Source organism: Cherax quadricarinatus, chromosome 4, assembly GCF_038502225.1.
Source record: "Cherax quadricarinatus isolate ZL_2023a chromosome 4, ASM3850222v1, whole genome shotgun sequence".
Lineage (NCBI taxonomy): Eukaryota > Metazoa > Arthropoda > Malacostraca > Decapoda > Parastacidae > Cherax > Cherax quadricarinatus.
Window position 1 is genome coordinate 10,749,277 of NC_091295.1, and position 24,119 is coordinate 10,773,395.

The window sequence follows — 24,119 nt, forward strand, 5'->3', positions numbered from 1 at the left end:
CCTACAGAACCCTGGCTAGAAATAACATCTAGTAGTCACCGTTGAGAAAACTGACTGCGACACACAAGTTCTGAGGTCGGTGCATGGGGCCAGATGTGCAGGCTAAGGTGTGTGCTGGAGGATGGAGAGAGCGGGACGGCAAGAGAGGATCGAGTAGGCTATTAAAAGCGAAATTATGCGAGGGATCATAGAGTAAAAGTAGCAGACGTCTTCTCATGAAGGACACATACCGTACCACGAAGGACTACTACCCATACCAGAGAACCTGGCCCAGTATACACCCCTGTTCTAGCTACCTGAATATATTAAGTAACAGTTCATTAGGAATCTTTGCACACCTGATGCACGCCAACTCAATAAATTTCCTAGCTCATTAGGGGTAATCTCTACCCATAATTGAAATATCATGCAATTTAACCACTGTGAAAGGTAATTACATTTCAGCGTTGTCGTAATCTATTAGAGAACTGAAAAAAATTCTCCTGACGCGGGTCATTATGAGGATCCGCGTGGTGGAGATTTTGGACGTTTCACCGAGCCCTTCCTCTGGCTTACTTATCAACCTCGTAAAATTAAACCTCACATTATAAGATGTGACAGTAGGTTTTTCATATAATTAAAAATAATGACACCCCACGTAGTGTCCTAGGAGGTAAGAGAGGTGAAAGTATTTGCACACAGCCATATTGATGAAGATAATAGGAACTGAATGGGAAAGGTTGTGTGTGGTAAAGCAGAGAAAAAAGGAAGGAAGGTGGTAATGAAGAGGTAGAGGAAGGCTGTAAGTGATGAAGAAGCAGAATGAAGATTGCGATAAAGAGGCAGAGGAAGGAAGGTTGTGGGTGATGACGAGGCAGAAGAAAGGTTGTGGTGGAGGCAGACGATGAACGGGTGTGGTTCATTCCACAGATCATCTTGGTGCAGCTGCTCGTCCAGACGAAAGTGCGCAAGGTCACTATCTTCATGCTGCCGTCCAGCCTGCCCACTTTAATGTCTTGTCAGATACGATCATTAAAATTTCTGACTTAAAAAAATCAATACTCGGAACAAAAGTATCCTTATTATAAATTTTATTAAAACATCCAATAAATTAATTATCATTGAACTGGGTTTAAGAAATGCCCTTTTAGATCTGATTTTGAATTGTTTAAATTTTATTAAAATTAAAGTTAATCGATGATTGTTTAAGAACCCCGAACAGTGGTACATTCAGGTCTCCGTGGCCAATATCAGACAGGAGTCAGGGACATTGTATTACAAACTGATAGTTGTACCCCTAGAGGCCGCCAGAGAACGTGGAGGCTGTTCACTGTAGGGGTTGGCATGTCCTAGGTACCATCTGCTGCGCATACTAACCTACTTGGAAACTTTTTGGATTTTTTTTTTCACGCGTTCTTTGGAGAGTCCTCCTCCACCTTGGTAACTTGATAAAAGATTTGTAAAGCAAACGTTCACTTCTCGACACGCAAATTTACAGTTTTGACTATACAGACTTGATGTCTGGTTTAAGAAATCGGTAATTTACTTTGGATCTTGACTCCCTCGTGTTGTGGAGAAACACACACACACACACACACACACACACACACACACACACACACACACACACACACACACACACACACACACACAAACACCGACACAGGTTACACAAGAAGAACACTACCATCCTTCGAGGGCTTCTTGTCATGGAGGCTCGGATGTGCTTTATCGTTAATGAACACAACCCGGCTGAAACTGGGCTGGGTGGACTGAACGATGCCAGCAGGGATTACAGGTTCGTTATCAATGTCGCGTAGGCTTGTCAAGCTTGCCAGCTCCGTCGGGAAGTGCTGTAGGATGATGTAATTTTTGTCTGACACGCCTTCGTCGTCGTCTTCGTCTTCTTTCGAGTGACTGGGAACAGCAAATTCTTTGATGGCTTGTCGAGTAGTGAAAGGATAAGTGGAGGCAGCGACTGGGTTAGGATAGAATCTCAGGTAAGTGGAACCTGAGCCTTGTTGAATGAAGGGGATCTGGGCAGTGTGCTGACTGCCAAAGCTGAGCGATGAGGGCGCCGTTACAGGTGCGTGGACATCTGCCTGCGTCCTGACATCAGGTACGCGAAGGTGGATGGTCTGCAGGAAGTACGGCGATGGTGGATAAAGTAAGAAGGTAGGATGGCGCAGTAGCTGGATGGCGGGTCTCACCGGTGGCCTCGTCTGGACGTCCCGGATAGCGAAGAGTGGCGATGGGGATGCCTTAGCTGGAAGGAATTCCGAGCCTGAAGAAGCTAGGCTACCTTCATGACGGTGTGAGGCCAATTCACCGGCAGCAGCTATCTCCTGTGGTGTGCCAAAATGCTGTGCTGCCCAGCTGGTGCCATACTGTGGGTATAACTCCATGTTGGGCTTCGGGTCTGCATCAGCCTCACCTCTTACCGACGCTACCAGAAGCAAGATAACCACCTGGCGGAGAGAAAGATTATTAAACACTGCAAGAGAGGGAAGGTGAGACAGGTGGATATGATATTACTATGCTTGAGTAAAGTAAATTCCTGTTCTCAGGAAGTTGTTTGGCAAGAACAACTTCCTGAACAACGAATAATAATAATTCTTTATAGATAATTATAACAAAATTAGAATAAATACTCATTTCTCATCTATATATTTCACCGTTTAATGAGTATGATTATTTTTCCTTTGAGGAGGCTTAGCTAATTTATCGACTTCAAAGACAGCTGAGAGCTGTTATCCTACCTCATGTCATCATCATATCTTATGTATATCCTACCTAATGTCATTATCCAACCAAATATCATTATCCTATCGTATGTAATTATGCTTCCTCAGGTCATTATCCTACCTCATGTTACTATTTTATCTCTCGTCATTTTAAAGCTCAATTATATGTTGTATTATCACCCTCCAGGATGCGGTCTGCTACAACCGTCTATAACTAGGTTATCTGCTTACTGGTAGATGAACAGGGACGGCTGGTGTATGGAGGCTTACCCATCGTCAAGTCCAGTCTGGGGATCGAACCCGTGTCCTTTCTGTTGCTAGTCAAGCACTCTGCCACTGAGCTACTGGATTTTCATGTCTTGGCCAACAAATTCGAGTACTGAAGCCATTTGAATTCGCGGACCCTACCTCGCTTGTCCGACCTTAAGTCCCAAATCACGCTACCCGACCTTGTGTATCCGAACTCGCGCTCTTGGCCAAGTAACCCGACTTCGCAGCAAATACATTACTGGTTTTTATTTTGATACAAGAACATCTGAGAAAACAAGGACCGGATTGCTAAAAAAGCTGACTTTGTTGACTGTGGTTGACCGTGTGTTAAGGCCATGCTTTTTTTTTTTAACCTACTGAATCTACATGGTAAAAGTGATTGCCTATCGTAGCTCATTTTCAAGCCCGACCCTTACTTATTCTACCACTCTTCAGCCGCCTACTACTGCTGCTGGTGCCACTACCCCTACTACTACTTCTACCCCCACTCCATCACTATACCTACTGCTACTACTACTGCTATTGCCAACACCACCATCACCACTACAACTACTACTGCTACTACTACTATTAACCACCGCCCAGGATGCGACCCACAGCTGTCGACTAACACCCAGGTACCTATTTACTTCAAGGTGAACAAAGGCAACAGATGTAAGGAGAGTTGACCATGGTCTCTTCCTAGCTTATGCTGAATAAGTTCTTTGGTAGTAAACCGATAAACCCAACAAGTAAGGCGTATTGCGTCATCAGGTGTATATACCTTAAACGGAATGAAATCAGTCTGCTGACACCAATATACCTGCTTACTGCTAGGTGAACAGGTGTAAGGGAACATACCCAATGATTAAACTACCCAATTTTCTTGAATATCTTCATGAATGATACCTTGCCCACATTTCTACACCACGTCAAGCTCTTGTCTTCACTCCGTGCTTGTAATATATACAGTCTTTGAATCTTCGACGACAAAGGTTCGTCATGGATTACTTGTTAATTGTTCCAGCCTCTATATTATGAGTTAGTTGTGAATTGCTCAAGCCACGTTATTATGGGTTAGTTGTGAGGTGCCCCAGCCCAATCAACCTGGCTGTGGTTCTTACATTGGACTACGTGCGGCAGTAGTAACAGCCTGGTTGATCAAGCCCTGATTCACCGGGAGGCCTGGTCAAGGATTGGACCGCGGGGGCGTTGACCCCCGGAATACTCTCCAGGTGGTCATTATATTGTGGGTTGTGAATTGTTCCAACCACGTTATAGTGGGTAAGTTGTGATTTTTTTCAGCCACTGTATTGTGGGTTAGTTATGAAGTGTTGTAAACACAGTGTTGTCGGCTAGTTGTAAATTGTTCCATCTACGTTATTGTGGGTTAATTGTAATTTTTTCGATTGGATTTTACGAGTCTCGTAGACAGGTAACTCTAGAAATAGATGTTTCCAGTAAGAATCACCGTATTGAAGGCAGGAAAGAACGCCATAAGATAGATAGGGAGAGTGAGAGAAAAAGACAGAGAGACAGACAGAGACAGAGAGAGCCCTTGTAAGTTAAGAAAGGCACATCTAACCTAATCTTGTAAGACCCTTTTGTTCAAAACGAGAAATCGAGAGAGTTGGGGGGGGGGGGAACAGGCAGGCTGACAGAGGAATGAGGAGTTTAGACATAATATATAACTAAACCACCACAACATAAATATAGAAATAAACTAGAATCACGAAGAATAAAATCTGAAGAAGTACATTGAGATACACACAGTGGTCGAGGTTAAGTTACCACATATCGCTGGATTCTCTCTGCTTGGCAGCCACACACTTGTTGTTTATGATGCAATAGTTACTATCTTACCCAAACTAACAAGGCGTTTAAAGCTCTCTGAGTGTGGGGTAAAAGTTTTTGAAGGTCGTGGAAAGATTCGTTATCGCGCCAACGAGAGCTTGAAAGACTCTATCACTCCGTAAAATTATTCGTTTAATCTGATAAGTCTTATCAGTTTTCTTAAAATTATAACATGAATATATTTACGGTTGTCCTTTAGACATTTATGTGAGCTTTATCTGTTGCTCGAGTGTAAAGATTACCAGGATATTCTTATGTTTCAAGTTCACGAAGGAACACGAGTTTACCCGCCATTACCACCTGATATTCTTAGTGAATTACTTTACTTATATGGAAGGTGCGGGTCTGTAGCTGGCTGTATGTGGGAGGATGAGGTGTGTGTGCGTGTGTGTGTGTGCCTGGGTTTTTGGGAGTGTGGGGTGTGGTGAGGATGGATGAGTGTGAGTAAATGGAGGTGTGGATAGTGTTGGGGAATTGGGCGGGGGCTTCAGCCACCTCAGAAATTCCCTGAGCTCCCAAATAAAAATAGTAATAATAACGTTGCTTCAAAACGCATCTAAACTTCCTTCCAACCAGATAGCCAAGTGCTAAAGAAGTATTTCCTAACACCCCTGTGACTCATCTGTCAATTCTTCTGAATATTTTGTGCGTCGAATCATATCACCTCTCGTCTTTCTGTCGTCTAGTATCGTCAAGTTTACGTTCTCTAGACTCTCTTCATAGGTCATCCATCTACTTCAGGGATATTTTCGTTTACATACTTAACCAAATAAAACAGACTTCAAACGGTACATTTTTACAGGACTTTGAGGATCATGTGGGTCCTCTGGCCACAGAAATCGAGCATACTCTTCATCTTCTTGTAGGCCTACTCTTAAAAAAAGTCTTGGAAATATCAGCCGTGTCGTCATAGGGATTTGTGCGAAATTTCATGAGCACATCTCAGAGTTTCTCAGTGTGTATTCACCTAATTGTGGTTGCAGGGGTAGAGTCATAGCTCCTGGCCCCGCATCTTTACTGGTCGCTACTAGGTCACTTTCTTCCTGCTCCATGAACCTTATCATACATCTTAAAGCCCCAGACTATTCTACTTCCTGGCAGCTGTGTGACTGAAGAAATACTTCTAACACCTCTGTGACTCATCTGAGTCTTCAACTTGTGGCCTCTTGTTGCTGTGTCCCATTTTTGGAACATCCTGTCTGTCCATCTCGTCAATTTCTCTCAGTATTTTATAAGTCGTTCTGATGTCCCCTCTCTCCTGTCCTCCACTGTCGTCAGGTCGATTTCCCTTAACTTCTCCTCGTAGGACGTACCTCATAGCTTTGGGACTAGTCTCGTTGCAAACCTTTGCACTTTCTCCAATTTCTTAATGTGCTTGACCAGGTGTGGGTTCCAAACGGGTGCTGCATACTCTATTATGGGCGTGACGCACACTGTGCAGTCTTGAACGATTCCTTACTGAGGTGTCGAAACGTTATTCTTAGGTTTGTCAGGCGCCCATATGCTGCAGCAGTTATCTGGTTGATGTTCGCCTCAAGAGATGTGCTCGGTATTATACTCACCCCATGATCCTTTTCCTTGAGTGAGGCTTGTAGTTTTTGGCCTCTTAGACTGTATTTTGTCTGCGGTCTTCTTTGCCCTTCGCCGACGTTCATGACTTTGCACTTGGTGGGGTTGAACTCCAGGAGCCAGTTGCTGGACCAGTCCTGCACCCTATCCAGATCCCTTTGTAGTCCTTCCTTATCCTCATCCGATTTAATTCTCCTTATTAACTTCACATCGTCTGCAAACACGGACACTTCCGTCATTTCATTCACATACACCAAAAACAGCACCGGTCCTAGGACTGACCCCAGTGGAACCCCGTTCGTGGTAAATAAAGATACACTTGGGTATCTTTAATGATGAAACGTTTCGCCACACAGTGGCTTCATCAGTTCATATAGAGGAGAACGGTGAAGAACAGGAGGAGTTTGGGGTAATCAGTCCCTCAGCCTTGAGTCGATGTGGTCAGTCCATCAATCTTGAAAACAGTACAGCATATGTGCGAAGAAGTAGCTTATATACTGTAGGCAGGAGAGGTGCAGCAGTCGTAGGTGGTATCACATTTGTCCAATGTGGAAGTAGGTCATGCCCAAGGGTTAGGCATGACCTAGGTATCACATCGGACAAATGTGACACCACCTACGACTGTTGCACCTCTCCTGCCTACAGTATATAAGCTACTTCGCACATATGCTGTATTCTTTTCAAGACTGATGGACTGACCACATCGACTCAAGGCTGAGGGACTGATTACCTCAAACTCCTCCTGTTTTTCACCGATCTCCTTTGTATGGACTGATTAAGCCACTGTGTGGCGAAACGTTTTCTCATTAAAGATACCCAAATGTTGCATGTGTGTCTAATTTATCAACTTGTCGGTTCTCTGAACCATTCATCTACAACCCCGTTCATCACAGGCTCCCACTCTGACACCTCGTCACGTACCATGACTCGCTAATGCCTTCCCGTCAGGTATTCTCTGATCCATTGCAGTGTGTGTGTGTGTACTCACCTATTTGTGGTTACAGGGGTCGAGTCTTAGCTCCTGGCCCCGCCTCTTCACCGGTTGCTACTGGGCCCTCTCTCTCCCCGCTCCATGATCTTTATCAAACCTCGTCTTAAAACTGTGTATGGTTCCTGCCTCCACTACGTTATTTTCTAGGCTATTCCACTGCCTTACAACTCTATGACTGAAGAAATACTTCCTAATATCTCTCTGACTCATTTGTGTCTTCAACTTCTAATTGTGGCCTCTTGTTTCTGTGTCCCCTCCCTGGAACATCCTGTCTTTGTCCACCTTGTCTATTCCACGCAGTATTTTATATGTCGTTATCATGTCTCCCCTGACCCTCCTGTCCTCCAGTGTCGTCAGACCGATTTCCCTTAATCTTTCTTCATAGGACATTCCCCTTAGCTCTGGAACTAACCTTGTCGCAAACCTTTGTACTTTCTCTAGTTTCTTGACGTGCTTTATCAAGTGCGGGTTCCAAACAGGTGCTGAATACTCCAGTATGGGCCTGACATACACGGTGTACAGTGTCTTGAACGATTCCTTACTAAGGTATCGGAATGCTGTTCTCAGGTTTGCCAGGCGCCCATATGCTGCAGCAGTTATCTGATTGATGTGTGCTTCCGGAGACATGCTCGGTGTTATACTCACCCCAAGATCTTTCTCCTTGAGTGAGGTTTGCAGTCTTTGGCCACCTAGCCTATACTCTGTCTGTGGTCTTCTGTGCCCTTCCCCTATCTTCATGACTTTGCATTTGGCAGGATTAAATTCGAGAAGCCATTTGCTGGACCAGGTGTCCAGTCTGTCCAGGTCTCTTTGAAGTCCTGCCTGGTCCTCATCAGATTTAATTCTCCTCATTAACTTCACATCATCTGCAAACAGGGACACTTCTGAGTCTAACCTTTCCATCATGTCGTTCACATATACCAAAAATAGCACTGGTCCTAGGACCGACCCCTGTGGGACCCCGCTCGTCACAGGTGCCCACTGTGATACATCATTACGTACCGTGTGTGTGTGTGCGTGTGTGTGTGTGTGTGTGTGTGTGTGTGTGTGTGTGTGTGTGTGTGTGTGTGTGTGTGTGTGTGTGTGTGTGTGTACTCACCTAACTGTGGTTGCAGGGGTCGATTCATAGCTCCTGGCCCTGCCTCCTCACTGGTCGCTACTAGGTCCACTCTCTCCCTGCTCCATAGACTTTATCATAACTCTTCTTAAAGCTATGCATGGATCCTGCTTCCAGTACATCACTTTCCATACTTTTCCCCTTCCTGATAACTCTGTGACTGAAGAAATACTTCCTAACATCCCTATGACTCATCTGTGTCTTCAACCTCCAGTTGTGACCTCTTGTTGCTGTGTCCCATCTTTGGAACATCCTGTACCTATCCACTTTGTCAATTCCTCTCAGTATTTTATATGTCGTTATCATGCCCCCCCTCTCTCTCTCTTGTCCTCCAATGTCATCAGGTCGATTTCCCTTAACCTCCCCTCGTAGGACATGCCCCTTAACTCCGGGACTAATCTCGTTGCAAACCTTTGCGCTTTCTCTAATTTCTTGACCAGGTATGGGTTCCAAACTGGTGCTACATACTCCAGTATGGGCCTGATGGGCACTGTGTACAAGAGTCCTGAACGATTCCTTACTGAGATGTCGGAATGCTATTGTTAGGTTTGCTAGTCGCCCATATGCTGCAGCAGTTATTTGTGTATGTGTGTGTGTGTGTGTGTGTGTGTGTGTGTGTGTGTGTGTGTGTGTGTGTGTGTGTGTGTGTGTGTGTGTGTGTATGTGCATGTGCATGTGTGTTGGTGAGTGGGTGGGTGTGTGTGGGAGAGTCGATGTGTGAGAATGGGCTTCGTGGCTCCTGCCTCAGCTGCTTTTTTGTTCAGGTCGCTCCACTTCCTGTCAACTCTGAGACTGTAGAAATACTTCGTGACATCCCTGTGACTCATCCTCGTTCTTCGCCTCTCTAATATTCTATCAATGTCCACCCTAATAAGTCTTCCGAGGATTTTGTTTGTCGTTATAATGTATCTTTTTTTTATTTTCTAGTGTCGTTATGTTTGGTTCCTTTAACTTCTTTTCATATCTCATTCCTCTTAGCTCTGGGACTAGTCTCATTGCAAATCTTTTCACTTTCTTCAGCTTCTTAACATGCTTTCTCATGCATAATTCAAGATGGGCCTAACATATGAATGACTGTTGAGATTCCTGAAATCATTAACTTCAGAGCATTAGCTGAAGAGGTTATTTGGTTAAAGTGTGCCTTTGGAGATGTACTCGGCACTACGCTCACCCCCTAGCTCCTTTCTTCAGTGATCTTTACAGCCTCTGTCCCAATTTCCGGTCTTCTTTCCCCTATTCCCCATTTTTCGTAAGTTTGCATTTGCTGGATTGAATTCAAACAACCACTTGTCTTACTAATCCTGCAATTTCGTAGGTAAAAGAGCATTTGAACAACTATTGAAACATTTATTGCTGTAATTTTACCAGTATGTTTCAGTCTTACAGTTTGTTCGAGTCTATTCGTAGTCTTGCCCTCACAGGTTTTTATTCTCGCTAGTTTTACATCATCAGCAAACTGTGATACATCTGTCAAAATCTCTTCTGATATGTCATTAACATGTGCTATAAAGAGTACCGGTCTTGATACCCATCTTGCGGAATCCCACTTTTACACTTTTGACATGTCATCTCGGACAATCACTCTTTGTCTCCTTTCTATAAGATACTCTGCGGTCCACTGTATAGCATTCTCTGTTATTTCTGCCTGCTTCTTAAGTTTTTGTCCCAATCTCTTGTAAGGTACAGTATTAAATGCCTTCTTGCAGTCCAAGCATGTACAGTCCGCCATTCCCTCTCTTTGTGTGTATGACTTTATAAACCCCAGTGTGTGAGCGAAACGTCATCAGTAAAGGATCACATTACGCTGCATTTGTTTATATTCATCGTGTCGGTATTTTATACCAGTTTTCTCAATCCCTTCCTTTCCTGCTTCGCTTCTGGTACTTTTTCATAGAGCTCAGCAGGTTTGGCAGTAAAAATTTGAGATCTCTAAACCCGTGTGGTTATTGTTTGTAAAATCCACTTTTCTCCAAGTGCTCCAAGACTCGTTTTGACTTTTTCTCAATTTTCCTTTCATTGGATGTATGCCTGTCAGTGATATTGGTCTGTAGTTTAATGTTTCTTGTCTGTTTCCATTCTTACATATTGGGACTACATTCACTGTCTTCTAGTAGGTCTCAGACAAATGTCCCGTATCCATCGACTTGTAGATTTTAGCTAGTGGGGGGTCAGACATCTGCGCCCTCTTGAAGAATCTGTGATGACATTGCTTTTATTTTTTACTGCTTACTCAAAAGTTTTTTCACCTCTCCCTGTCGTGTGTATCGTGTTCAGTATCCATTGGTGTACCCTTTCTTTTTGACTCAGATGTTGCCCTGTTTCGTCTGAGAACACCATTTTAAATCTTTTGTTCAGTTCCCTACTGACTTCCTTGCGTGGGAGAGTGAGTGTGGGTAAGTAAGTGTGGGGTGTGATTACAAGACGCCACAAGATGAACAAAGTCATCTCAGACAAAAATGACAACAATCAATAATTTCGAATAAACAGTAGTACTAAAATCTGAAATCCGCATTTTAGAGAGAGAGAGAGAGAGAGAGAGAGAGAGAGAGAGAGAGAGAGAGAGAGAGAGAGAGAGAGAGAGAGAGAGAGAGAGAGAGAGAGAGAGCGTGTGTGTGTGTGTGTGTGCGTGTGTGCGAGTGTGCACCTATAATGATGGCCATCAGTATCACACACTTTCAAGGGAAGCAAGTTTTTGGTGTTTCTTCCAGTGACTTGTTACTGTATAGTGTAGAGTTGTGGCGCCAGGAAGGTCGTCAGTGGCTGATGAGAACATTAATAAGGGTCAGTATTATGGTGGAAATTATTTGCATGAAGAAACCTAATTACTGTAGTAAATTGCTGAGACTCACCCTGTGTGTGTGTGTGTGTGTGTGTGTGTGTGTGTGTGTGTGTGTGTGTGTGTGTGTGTGTGTGTGTGTGTGTGTGTGTGTGTGTGTGTGTGTGTGTGAATATGTGTGTTTGAACTCCCCTCTTACCTGCCCACTCACACAACTAGGTACCCACCAACAAAGACATCCGCCACCCAACCAATTCTAACCTTCCATTAAGATAAACTAGCTGTGAAAGTTTACAGCCAGTCAGAAGTCACTTGTTACACAGACGCCAGTCTCTCAAGACACAACAGCTGTTTAAATTTGAAGTTACTCAGAAGTTGTTCTTTCATGTTATGAGCGTCGAGGGTTTGAAGCATGTTAGATTAGGCGTTCACCAATTATAACATTACAATTAGTATTTTAATTTTCCCAGTTTCTTCAATAAAATTGGCAAATTAGTACCCACACAATCCTAACTCAATCCAAACTTTTTTCTAACACACGTTAGCGTTTAAGGTTTGAAGCCAATCATAAAAGACATTCGCTAGTTTTAGCATGAATATCATTATGTTGAATAAAATTGGCAATATATATATTTCACAACCTAAAAATAACATAAATCTTTTTTTGAGGAAAATATTCCAGCACTAAAACCTGGAAGCTGACCATAAGATGCATTCTCCAATTATTACACACAAATCAATTTCGGGTTATTAACTATGCTAAGAAACGAACCCAATTTGAGCCTACACAGCTTAAACCCAAAAGTATTATCCTTCTCATCATATTCATCAGCCTTTAAAGATTAAAGACATTCAGGAGAGTTTTTTTTTTTCAAGTTTTTTTAAGGGAAAAAAATAATGTACAACTGAAAAGTCAAATTTGATACTTACATACTCCATGAACAATCCCAACCTTTTTCTAAATAGGATACACCAGCGTAATTTTTTTTTATGCCAATCGGATTAGGTTTTTCTCAAGTTATTGTAACTATTGGCATGTGTAGGCAATAATAGGTCGTTTGCACATGTCTGTAGTTATATGAATTCTTACCCAGTTACAGTACATCAACCTTAAAAAAAACTGATGTTGATCGAATAAGGCGTTTCTTAAGCAATAAAGGAAAAAAATTGAGGCAGTCACATGAAGGTGCCACTTCGGAGATACCTAACAGAAGCTTGTTTTATAACATATCTTGTCTTTACTGCTGGCTGTACGCCATTTGGATTCAAGGAGAGGGAGGTTCCGATTCCTTGGATGTGCTTAAGGAATCGCCTTGAAGGGGTGTCTCGTAGCTCGGTTGGTAGCGCCCTCAACTCATGCTGATTGTCCGTGGTTCGATCCACTGTACGGGTGGAAACGTTGGGCATGTTTCTTTACACCTGCTACCTCTGTTCACGTAGCAGTAAGTAGGTACCTGGGTGTTAGTCGACGGTTGTGGGTCGCATCCCAGGTAGTGATAGGGTTAGACTTTGGTATGAGCTGAGGTAGGATAATAGTTTTCATTTGCGAAATTGATAGGTGAAAAAAAAAGGAAGAGGGAGTTACACGGGTCACTGCAAGACACTTAATCCGAAAGGCAGGTTACAGCACTTAATTATTGTAAATGGTATACAATACTGGCAAGTTGATGAGAAAGATAAATGTGCAGCACCTTGGTATCTTTAGTATTGAAATTATTCACCTGCGCAGCAGGCTTTTTCAGTCGAATATAGGCGATTATAACACTGCACAGTAGAAGAAATGGAGAGATAAGTTTAGGGAATCTATCCCTTAGCATTTCTGACTATCATTTATCAAAGTTGAGGGACAGATCACCTCAAAATTATCTCTCCACTTCTACTTTCTCTAATGTTATAATCACTTGTATTAGACCGAAGAATCCTGCTGCGCAGGCGAAACTTCAATAATAAATACACCTAAATGTTTTGGTATTTCCTAGTGGCAGTGTGAGAGTGATCGCTTCTCCTGGTGTTAAGAGTATTAATGGGTGTTGTAAAGAAGATTAGTTAGTGTTGCTAGGAACATTACTGAGTGTTGCCAGGAACATTACTGAGTGTTGCTAGGAACATTACTGAGTGTTGCCAGGAACATTACTGAGTGTTGCCAGGAACATTACTGAGTGTTGCCAGGAACATTACTGAGTGTTGCCAGGAACATTACTGAGTGTTGCCAGGAACATTACTGAGTGTTGCCAGGAACATTACTGAGTGTTGCCAGGAACATTACTGAGTGTTGCCAGGAACATTACTGAGTGTTGCCAGGAACATTACTGAGTGTTGCTAGGAACATTACTGAGTGTTGCCAGGAACATTACTGAGTGTTGCCAGGAACATTACTGAGTGTTGCTAGGAACATTACTGAGTGTTGCTAGGAACATTACTGAGTGTTGCCAGGAACATTACTGAGTGTTGCCAGGAACATTACTGAGTGTTGCTAGGAACATTACTGAGTGTTGCTAGGAACATTACTGAGTGTTGCTAGGAACATTACTGAGTGTTGCCAGGAACATTACTGAGTGTTGCTAGGAACATTACTGAGTGTTGCCAGGAACATTACTGAGTGTTGCTAGGAACATTACTGAGTGTTGCTAGGAACATTACTGAGTGTTGCCAGGAACATTACGGAGTGTTGCTAGGAACATTACTGAGTGTTGCCAGGAACATTACTGAGTGTTGCCAGGAACATTACTGAGTGTTGCCAGGAACATTACTGAGTGTTGCTAGGAACATTACTGAGTGTTGCTAGGAACATTACTGAGTGTTGCTAGGAACATTACTGAGTGTTGCCAGGAACATTACTGAGTGTTGCTAGGAACATTACTGAGTGTTGCTAGGAACATTACTGAGTGTTGCTAGGAACAGTGCTGAGTGTTGCCAGGAACAGTACTGAGTGTTGCTAGGAACATTACTGAGTGTTGCTAAGAACATTACTGAGTGTTGCCAGGAACATTACTGAGTGTTGCCAGGAACATTACTGAGTGTTGCCAGGAACATTACTGAGTGTTGCTAGGAACATTACTGAGTGTTGCCAGGAACATTACTGAGTGTTGCTAGGAACATTACTGAGTGCTGCCAGGAACATTACTGAGTGTTGCCAGGAACATTACTTAGTGTTGCTAGGAACATTACTGAGTGTTGCTAGGAACATTACTGAGTGTTGCCAGGAACATTACTGAGTGTTGCTAGGAACATTACTGAGTGTTGCCAGGAACATTACTGAGTGTTGCTAGGAATATTACTGAGTGTTGCCAGGAACATTACTGAGTGTTGCTAGGAACATTACTGAGTGTTGCCAGGAACATTACTGAGTGTTGCCAGGAACATTACTGAGTGTTGCCAGGAACATTACTGAGTGTTGCTAGGAACATTACTGAGTGTTGCCAGGAACATTACTGAGTGTTGCCAGGAACATTACTTAGTGTTGCCAGGAACATTACTGAGTGTTGCTAGGAACATTACTGAGTGTTGCCAGGAACATTACTGAGTGTTGCTAGGAACATTACTGAGTGTTGCTAGGAACATTACTGAGTGTTGCCAGGAACATTACTGAGTGTTGCCAGGAACATTACTGAGTGTTGCTAGGAACATTACTGAGTGTTGCTAGGAACATTACTGAGTGTTGCTAGGAACATTACTGAGTGTTGCCAGGAACATTACTGAGTGTTGCCAGGAACAGTACTGAGTGTTGCCAGGAACATTACTGAGTGTTGCCAGGAACATTACTGAGTGTTGCCAGGAACATTACTGAGTGTTGCCAGGAACATTACTGAGTGTTGCCAGGAACATTACTGAGTGTTGCTAGGAACATTACTGAGTGTTGCCAGGAACATTACGGAGTGTTGCTAGGAACATTACTGAGTGTTGCCAGGAACATTACTGAGTGTTGCCAGGAACATTACTGAGTTTTGCCAGGAACATTACTGAGCGTTGCCAGGAACATTACTGAATGTTGCCAGGAACATTACTGAGTGTTGCCAGGAACATTACTGAGTGTTGCCAGGAACATTACTGAGCGTTGCCAGGAACATTACTGAGTGTTGCCAGGAACATTACTTAGTGTTGCCAGGAACATTACTGAGTGTTGCCAGGAACATTACTGAGTGTTGCCAGGAACATTACTGAGTGTTGCCAGGAACATTACTGAGTGTTGCTAGGAACATTACTGAGTGTTGCCAGGAACATTACTGAGTGTTGCCAGGAACATTACTGAGTGTTGCCAGGAACATTACTGAGTGTTGCTAGGAACATTACTGAGTGTTGCCAGGAACATTACTGAGTGTTGCTAGGAACATTACTGAGTGTTGCCAGGAACATTACTGAGTGTTGCTAGGAACATTACTGAGTGTTGCCAGGAACATTACTGAATGTTGCCAGGAACATTACTGAGTGTTGCCAGGAACATTACTGAGTGATGCCAGGAAGTTACTGAGTGATGTCAGGAAGTTACTGAGTGATGTCAGGAAGTTACTGAGTGATGTCAGGAAGTTACTGAGTGATGTCAGGAAGTTACTGAGTGATGCCAGGAAGTTACTGAGTGATGTCAGGAAGTTACTGAGTGATGTCAGGAAGTTACTGAGTGATGTCAGAAGCAAAACTGCTGGTAAAAATGAAGAACAACGTTATAAGTAGCAGGAGAGTTCACTCCACGTTAATACCTGGCTTAATAGGAAGGCAGTGGAAATAATGCAATAATATTATGTCATTGAGCATCAAGCAAGAAGTCTGAAGTTCCAGTCACGATGTTGTTTCATTCTTCAAGTCTAATGATCACTGAAAAGGTGTAGTAACTCAGGTCACAGGTTGTGGGACAAGAACAGTCACTCAGGTCACAGGTTGTGGGACAAGAACAGTCACTCAGGTCACAGGTTGTGGGACAAGAGCACTCAGGTCACAGGTTGTGGAGAGCAGTAAGAAAGTAACTAGAGCTATCAGGATAATTACAAGAATGTTCCAAGGAGGAATATATTTAGGATGCAGGAGAATTTCATTATCGTAGGATACCCGTTAGGGCATCATCATCCTCGGAAACCCGTGAGGCCCCTGGGCTGCAGGTACTGTCAGGCCTCTGGGCTACAGGTACTGTGAGGATGATACGTATGGGGCATCATCAGTATTATAAACCCGTGAAGGTGTCGTCCTCTTAGAAATCCAGGGGGATCATCATCATCTCTGAACATCCGTGAGGGCATTAGTCATCTTAGGATACTGTGGGGACATCATCATCTTTGGAAATTCACGAGGATATCATCTTAGGATACCCGTAAGGGCCTCATCATCGTTGAAAATCCTTAAGGATATTTTAAGATACCTGTAGGGGCACCATCATATTTGGAAACCCGTAAGGGTATCGTCATTTGAGAATACCTTTTTTTTTCTTCTAAGGTTTTTGTTTATAACTTAAGAACATCTTATTCGATCAACTTGAAATTTTCACTGTAACTACGGAAAGGTTCAGGTGACTTTTAACCTGTGCTGATGCTCTCTGGTCAATTTTATTTAGAACATTCCCGAATTTTGCTTCCATTTGATAACTTTAAACACCTCTTCTGATTACCTTCAAACTTTGGTACTGTTTTGTTTCCCTCAAAGGAAACTTCAGCTTGACTTTGGGTTTTGTAAGGTTTACTTTCTCAGTGTTATTAGACAAATTGGTTTCCGTACAACAACTGGAAAGTGCCTCTTGATCGCCTTCAAACCTTAAACACTTGTGTGTCTTACTTAGAGAAAGGTTATGATTTATTTTTTGCAGTGTAGGTACTAACTTGTCATTTTTGTTGATGAAATTTGTAAAATTTAAATACTTGTTGCCATGCGATAATTTGTGAACTTCTAATGCGATAGGTTTTAAACCTTAATAAGTGATAACTCGTGAATGCAACCTCAGAGCCGCTTCAAACTTAGTACTGGAGGATTTTGGGATTCTGATCTCTGTGCGATAGCTAGTGTATCTTCTGCCTGGCTTCAAACTTTCAGAGACGGTGCATCTTGGTTTAAGGTTCGAATTGGTTTTTGAGATGTATGGATGCCATTTTGCCGTTTTTACTGAAGAAATCAGGATATTACTTTACATGCCGTAACTTGTGATTGCCTCATTTGATTTGGTTGAAAACTTGAATGCTGATATTTAGCTGCATTAAAAAGTTATGCTGCACTCTGTACCATTTATTTTTGTATGTAATGAGGTATAGGGAATTGGGTTTATGGAATACAGGGCATACCTTTCTTGGCTATCACAGTGAATAAAGAATATCTAGTTCTGTGTAGTGGTAACAGTTTCGCCGCATAGTAGTGATACTTTTCGAGTTTAGTGGCCACAGTTTTGTCTAATTTCTAGTAGAAACAGTTATCCTACCTTCCCTTCGGGGAGGGTGTCTGTGAACCAGAGCCAAAATTTGATGTTTTTCAAGTTCCTTTCTTTTTAAAAGAATTCAGTTCATGTCAAATTATGTTAGGATATGGATTCATTTTAAATAAGTAAAGGATGTAGGCAGAAGACCCGTGTACACAAATGCAGACATTCATTAAGTTCTGAAGACTGAAGAAGTCATGCTTTACTAAATAATAAATGTCCTGATCAGTGTATACTTGTCTTTTACTTATAACTTGTTGGTATCATAACGCCTCTTTCACCAAGTATAAGGTGGTATGGGATGCTGTTGTATACGGTCACGTTATGTACAGTTGGCATCCTCGCTCTTGTGAGTTTCCCGTTGACGGGAAATAAAGAAACGTATCCTGCTAATGTGGACATCTGATTGATACATAATGTTGTGGGAAATTTTAAGATATAAATGTAGTTTTTTAGGTGTTTATTTTTAATTAGTTTTACCTGTAGTTTACCTGGAGAGGGTTTCGGGGGTCAACGCCCCCGCGGCTCGGTCTGAGACCAGGCCTTATTCGTTCCAGACTAGTAATTATAATGTTAAGTTCTAGTTCTTCTGGACAGTCGATGTTATGCAGGCATGTGTTCACAGTGTAATATAAAGAAATCAAAGTTGGTGTGTGTCCAGTAGTTGATCCTCACATACAAAGAAAATTATGCTTCAAATATGTTTTGTACACACAATAACCATTTTTTTTTTGGTGCATTAATTGTTTTCATATAAATCGTATTACAGATTGGTCAATTTTTTTTTCAAAATATAGGTATCAACGCAGAGAATCAGGTTATGAACAAACTGTTCACTTGTACTCCAAAACTGCTGTCTTTTATAATATCCTGACTATATTTTAAGTTAAGACAAGGTACAAAATAACTTACTAACATAGCCTAAGGGCATTATTTTGTTCGCATGTGTTTGTGTATTGTTTTTACTCTTAAAGAGGTCAGTGACCTAGAACATGTTAAGAACCCCAGGCTTAAGGAGTTGGCAACCCTGCCTTAGGATACCACCCACAGCAGACGAATAACACCAAGTACCTATTTTCTGCTAAGTGAACAGAGGCAATAGGTGTAAGAAGACTTGCTCATATCACTCGTCCCACCTGGGAATAGATTCGATGCACGGAGTGGTTTAGGCTCGATCCTCCGTTTGCTACGTAACTTGTGGCAGATGTAAAGAAACACGACTCTGATCACTGTCACGAGCAAGGCAGCGCTCTGATAGACTAGAGTCAATGTTTTTACTACAGTAATAATTTGTGAACGTAAACAGGTAGGAAAACAGGGGAAAAAGAAGTTCAGTGCCAACTGGGCGAGTGGTCGACCGTGAGCATCCTGAGTGTGGGGGTGTGGAGTAATGTGGGTATAGTGTATGTATGTGGTTATGGAGTGTGTGGGAGTGGAGTAATGTGAGTATATTGTATGTATGTGGTAATGGAGTGTGTGGGTGTGGAGTAATGTGGGTATATTATATGTATGTAGTAATGGAGTGTGTGGGAGTGGAGTAATGTGAGTATATTGTATGTATGTGGTAATGGAGTGTGTGGGTGTGGAGTAATGTGGGTATATTGTATGTATGGGGTTATGGAGTGTGTGGGAGTGGAGTAATGTGGGTATATTGTATGTATGTGGTTATGGAGTGTGTGGGAGTGGAGTAATGTGGGTATATTGTATGTATGTGGTTATGGAGTGTGTGGGAGTGGAATAATGTATGTGTATGGTTATGGGGCAGATGTGGAGTGTGTGGATGGCTAATAGGTGTATGGGTTGGAGTGGAGTGTTTGAGCGAATGAAATGTAAGGGTGACGAGTGATAGTGAAGTGACCATGGTAGTATACCTGGAGTATACCTGGAGAGGGTTTCGGGGATCAACGACCCCCGCGGCCCGGTCTGTGACCAGGCCTCATGGTGGATCAGGGCCTGATCAACCAGGCTGTTGCTGTTGGCCGCACGCAGCCCGACGTACGAACCACAGCCTGACTGGTCAGGTACTGACTTTAGGTGCCTGTCCAGCAGAGTGACCATGGTAATGGAGTGACCGTGGTAGTGGGGTGAATGTAGTGGTAGTGGAGTGACTGTGACAGTGGAGTGAGTGTGGTGGTAATGGAGTGACAGTGGTAGCAGGGTGAGTATGGTGGTAGTGGAGTGACCGTGGTAGTGGGGTGAGTGTGGTGGTAGTGGGGTGAGTGTAGTGGTAGTGGGGTGAGTATGGCGGTAGTGGAGTGACCGTGGTAGTGGGGTGAGTATGGTAGCGGAGTGACCGTGGTAGTGGGTTAAGAGTGGTGGTAGTGGAGTGACCGTGGTAGTGGGTTGAGAGTGGTGGCAGTGGGGTGACCGTGGTAGTGGGGTGAGTGTGGTGGTAGTGGGGTGATCGTTGTAGTGGGTTGAGAGTGGTGGTAGTGGGGTGACCGTGGTAGTGGGGTGAGAGTGGTGGTAGTGGGGTGACCGTGGTAGTGGGTTGAGAGTGGTGGTAGTGGGTTGAGAGTGGTGGTAGTGGGGTGACCGTGGTAGTGGGGTGAGAGTGGTGGTAGTGGGGTGACCGTGGTAGTGGGGTGACCGTTGTAGTGGGGTGAGTGGGTGGTAATGGAGTGATCCTGGTAGTGGGGTGACCGTGGTAGTGGGGTGACCGTTGTAGTGGGGTGAGTGGGTGGTAATGGAGTGATCCTGGTAGTGGGATGACCGTGGTAGTGGGGTGACCGTGGTAGTGGGGTGAGTGTGGTGGTAATGGAGTGATCGTGGTAGTGGGGTGACCGTGGTAGTGGGGTGACCGTGGTAGTGGGGTGGCCGTGGTAGTGGGGTGACCGTGGTAGTGGGGTGACCGTGGTAGTGGGGTGACCGTGGTAGTGGGGTGACCGTGGTAGTGGGGTGAGTGTGGTGGTAACGGAGTGATCGTGGTAGTGGGGTGACCGTGGTAGTGGGATGACCGTGGTAGTGGGGTGACCGTGGTAGTGGGATGACCGTGGTAGTGGGGTGACCGTGGTAATGGGGTGAGTGTGGGTAATGGAGTGATCGTGGTAGTGGGGTGACCGTGGTAGTGGGATGACCGTGGTAGTGGGGTGACCGTGGTAATGGGGTGAGTGTGGGTAATGGAGTGATCGTGGTAGTGGGGTGACCGTGGTAGTGGGATGACCGTGGTAGTGGGGTGACCGTGGTAATGGGGTGAGTGTGGTGGTAATGGAGTGATCGTGGTAGTGGGGTGACCGTGGTAGTGGGGTGACCATGGTAGTGGGATGACCGTGGTAGTGGGTGACCGTGGTAGTGGGGTGAGTGTGGTGGTAATGGAATGATCGTGGTAGTGGGGTGACCGTGGTAGTTGGGTGACCGTGGTAGTGGGGTGAGTGTGGTGGTAATGGAGTGATCGTGGTAGTGGGTGACCGTGGTAGTGGGATGACCGTGGTAGTGGGGTGACCGTGGTAGTGGGATGACCGTGGTAGTGGGGTGACCGTGGTAGTGGGGTGAGTGTGGTGGTAATGGAGTGATCGTGGTAGTGGGTGACCGTGGTAGTGGGGTGTCCGTGGTAGTGGGGTGACCGTGGTAGTGGGGTGAGTGTGGTAATGGAGTGATCGTGGTAATGGAGTGATCGTGGTAGTGGGGTGACCGTGGTAGTGGGGTGACCGTGGTAGTGGGGTGACCGTGGTAGTGGGGTGACCGTGGTAGTGGGGTGACCGTGGTAGTGGGGTGACCGTGGTAGTGGGGTGACCGTGGTAGTGGGGTGAGTGTGGTGGTAATGGAGTGATCGTGGTAGTGGAGTGACCGTGATAGTAGAGTATGGTAGTGAATGATTTTAAGGTTTTACACAGTGCAGTAACAATGTAAGCGTACAGAAGCACTGAAAGTTAAAGCCAAGTAGAAGCAGTCTCCAGGTATCGCACGGAAACCAATAATTCTTCACTTGTATATTGATGTTAAAAACCTTCACATTGGCACTTAAGGGGCACGTAAGTTTCCCCGTCTTCTATTAACTTTGCTCACACCTCTGCAGCACAATTGTCCTCAGAGGTTTGTTAAGTTATACCATGAATTAAGGAAAGATCCTAAACTTCACTTTACGAAACAGACAAAGCAAATGCGATAGTAATTATGGACAAGGTAGATTATAGTGGAAAAATTAACATGTTATTAGAGGCACTTACGTGCCTCTTAAACAGTTTAAATTTATTTTTATCCTGACTTTGAGTTAGATGCATCAGAGTTGTAAGTCTTAAGCCGTTCAGAAGAGGCTTTAGCGAGTTACTACACGATAACTATATCATCATTTGGTCAATAAAATTGGCATTTGAGTACCTGCATATTTCATTAACAATATCAACCTTCCTGAAAGTTTGAAACCGAGAGAGAGAGAAAAAAAAGAGGCGTTCTCAAGTTATTGTCCGGAAACCTTGAAGGAAGTGGCATACGTGCGCGCGCGAGCGCACAAAAACACACACCTACACACACACACACACATCTACGGCTGTGAGGAAACAGCACCCTGTAGAAACAACAGCTATCAGCAACAGGTACAGTAGCACAGTACAGCACAAAGTCAGTATTTATACTGACATGCAAGCAGGTACGTCGACCTTTAATTACAGACAGTCGGGAATCCCGCCTGGGATTGCCAGGAGACAGAAAAGGCAGCAGTGATTCACTTTTAAGAAAGGAGGATAGGTAAACCAGTTAGCTAGAATGAAGAATACGTTGTCCAGGTAGATAAAAGTAGTGTAAGTAAATAAATAGTAGTAATGGTAGGTGAACTAGTTAGTTAAAATGACTGCTAATAGGTAAACCGATTAGTTAAAAAAAGTTTATCATGTTAAAAGGTAAACTAGTCAGTTATAAGAAAGTAAGATAGGCAAAATAGTTAGAAGGAAGAAGGATAGGTTAACTAGTTTGTTATAATAAAAAAGGAACCTTTAAGATAATCAGCACTGAAGACATTTGGGAATCCCCTACACATGCTAGTTTCATTAAGACCTTAAAATTATTTATGAAGATAGAAGAGAAAAGGCGTCGTTTATTGTAGTGTATATGTCAGGTATCCTGTAGGACACGTAAGGAATCGTGTAGGGCGTAGGACACTTATACTCTCATACCTCTAATTGAACCATATGTGGAGGACGTTTGCAAAATAATAAATTTCGGCTTAAAAAAATAAGATGAGAAGATTACACTGTTTCCAACACTTTACACAAGTTACCCTCGCTGGCCTTGTTCAACACACCACAAAGAAATAATAAGCAAAAAACTAGATCACAGATTTACAGTTTCCAGTCTTGTGTAAACAATGATATCGCGGCAACGGAGGATAGCGTTTTTAAAAGTTAGTCTAATCCAATCTAGGCTGTTTTATTTTATTTTTTTCAAAAAAAAAAAAAAAATCACTAAAATCTAAAGCAACATTTTATCCATAATGTTCACTAAAATCTAAAATGTAGCAGAAGTCAGCCGAGCGCTTGAGCGGAGGTGGGGCTCCGTTATCTGAAGTTATGTCCCTGGCTGGCCGGTAACACTGACCTGCACCCGGCCTGTCTTCCTATCCCCACCCTTAACACAACACGCAAATTTCAGTAGAAACTGAAATAAAAGTAGGTAATGTTTTCGAACGACAATTATTTTTCAGTTCAGATTTTTAAAGAGACATTTCAAAATGCACAGCTGCTACGAAAGGTATGTATGTATATATCATATTTCGGACACATAAACTCGAAGTAGCGTCAGAAAATGTCAAGGATAAGGAGAGAGGAGGGAGGCAGTCACTAGACACTCACAGGAGACCACATGTCTGACGTGTTGGCCGGGGCAGCGGGCACTGAACGTGATGATGGCGACGGCACTGTATATATACCCGGGCGGCAGGCCCCACTGCCTTCACTTCCCTACACGGCCGTCGCCGCTGCTGCTGCACCACAGCTGATTTTCCTGGACACTTCGCATCGTCGCTCAGCTGCTGACTCAAGGTAAACACAGCTCCAGCAACACTAATTATCCTCTGCTGCAAGATTGTTTATTACTGGAATTTAAATAAAGACAATGCACGCCTGTTACTCTTTTTTTTTTTCCAAAGAGTTTTTCGCCTCCACCTATCATGAGTCTTGTACACTGACAGTGTCCTGCAAAATAAGTGTGTCCTGCACCATATGAAAGCCTCCCTTCAAAGAGCGTTCCTTAATGATGAAAGGCTCGTAACTCAAGGAATTGGAACTACTCTCTCCTGTTTTGGATAAAATCTCGTCACCTCATTCAACTGGCCCAGTATGAACCCTTCAGTTTTGGCGTTTCCCCATGAATAAAATACTACTAGTATTACTACTGCTACTAATAGTAGTAGTACTACTACTAGAAATTATAATAATATTAAACGAGGACAGTTTTGGAAAAGGACACTTGTGTACAGTTCAGAACATTTATTAAAGGATAAGTTTCGTCATGAAAGGCTT

General features: G+C 43.5%; 1 protein-coding gene across 1 annotated transcript; it reads right to left on the reverse strand.

Moving 5' to 3' along the window:
* Positions 1-1,540: 1,540 nt before the first annotated feature.
* Positions 1,541-23,576, reverse strand: LOC128684210 (uncharacterized). Its single transcript, XM_053770372.2, has 2 exons — positions 23,451-23,576; positions 1,541-2,447 (listed from the first exon to the last, which is right to left on the reverse strand). Exons 1-2 carry the CDS (start codon positions 23,460-23,462, stop codon positions 1,647-1,649), a joined length of 813 nt encoding a protein of 270 aa, XP_053626347.1. The 5' UTR covers positions 23,463-23,576; the 3' UTR covers positions 1,541-1,646.
* Between the last annotated feature and the right edge of the window lie 543 nt (positions 23,577-24,119).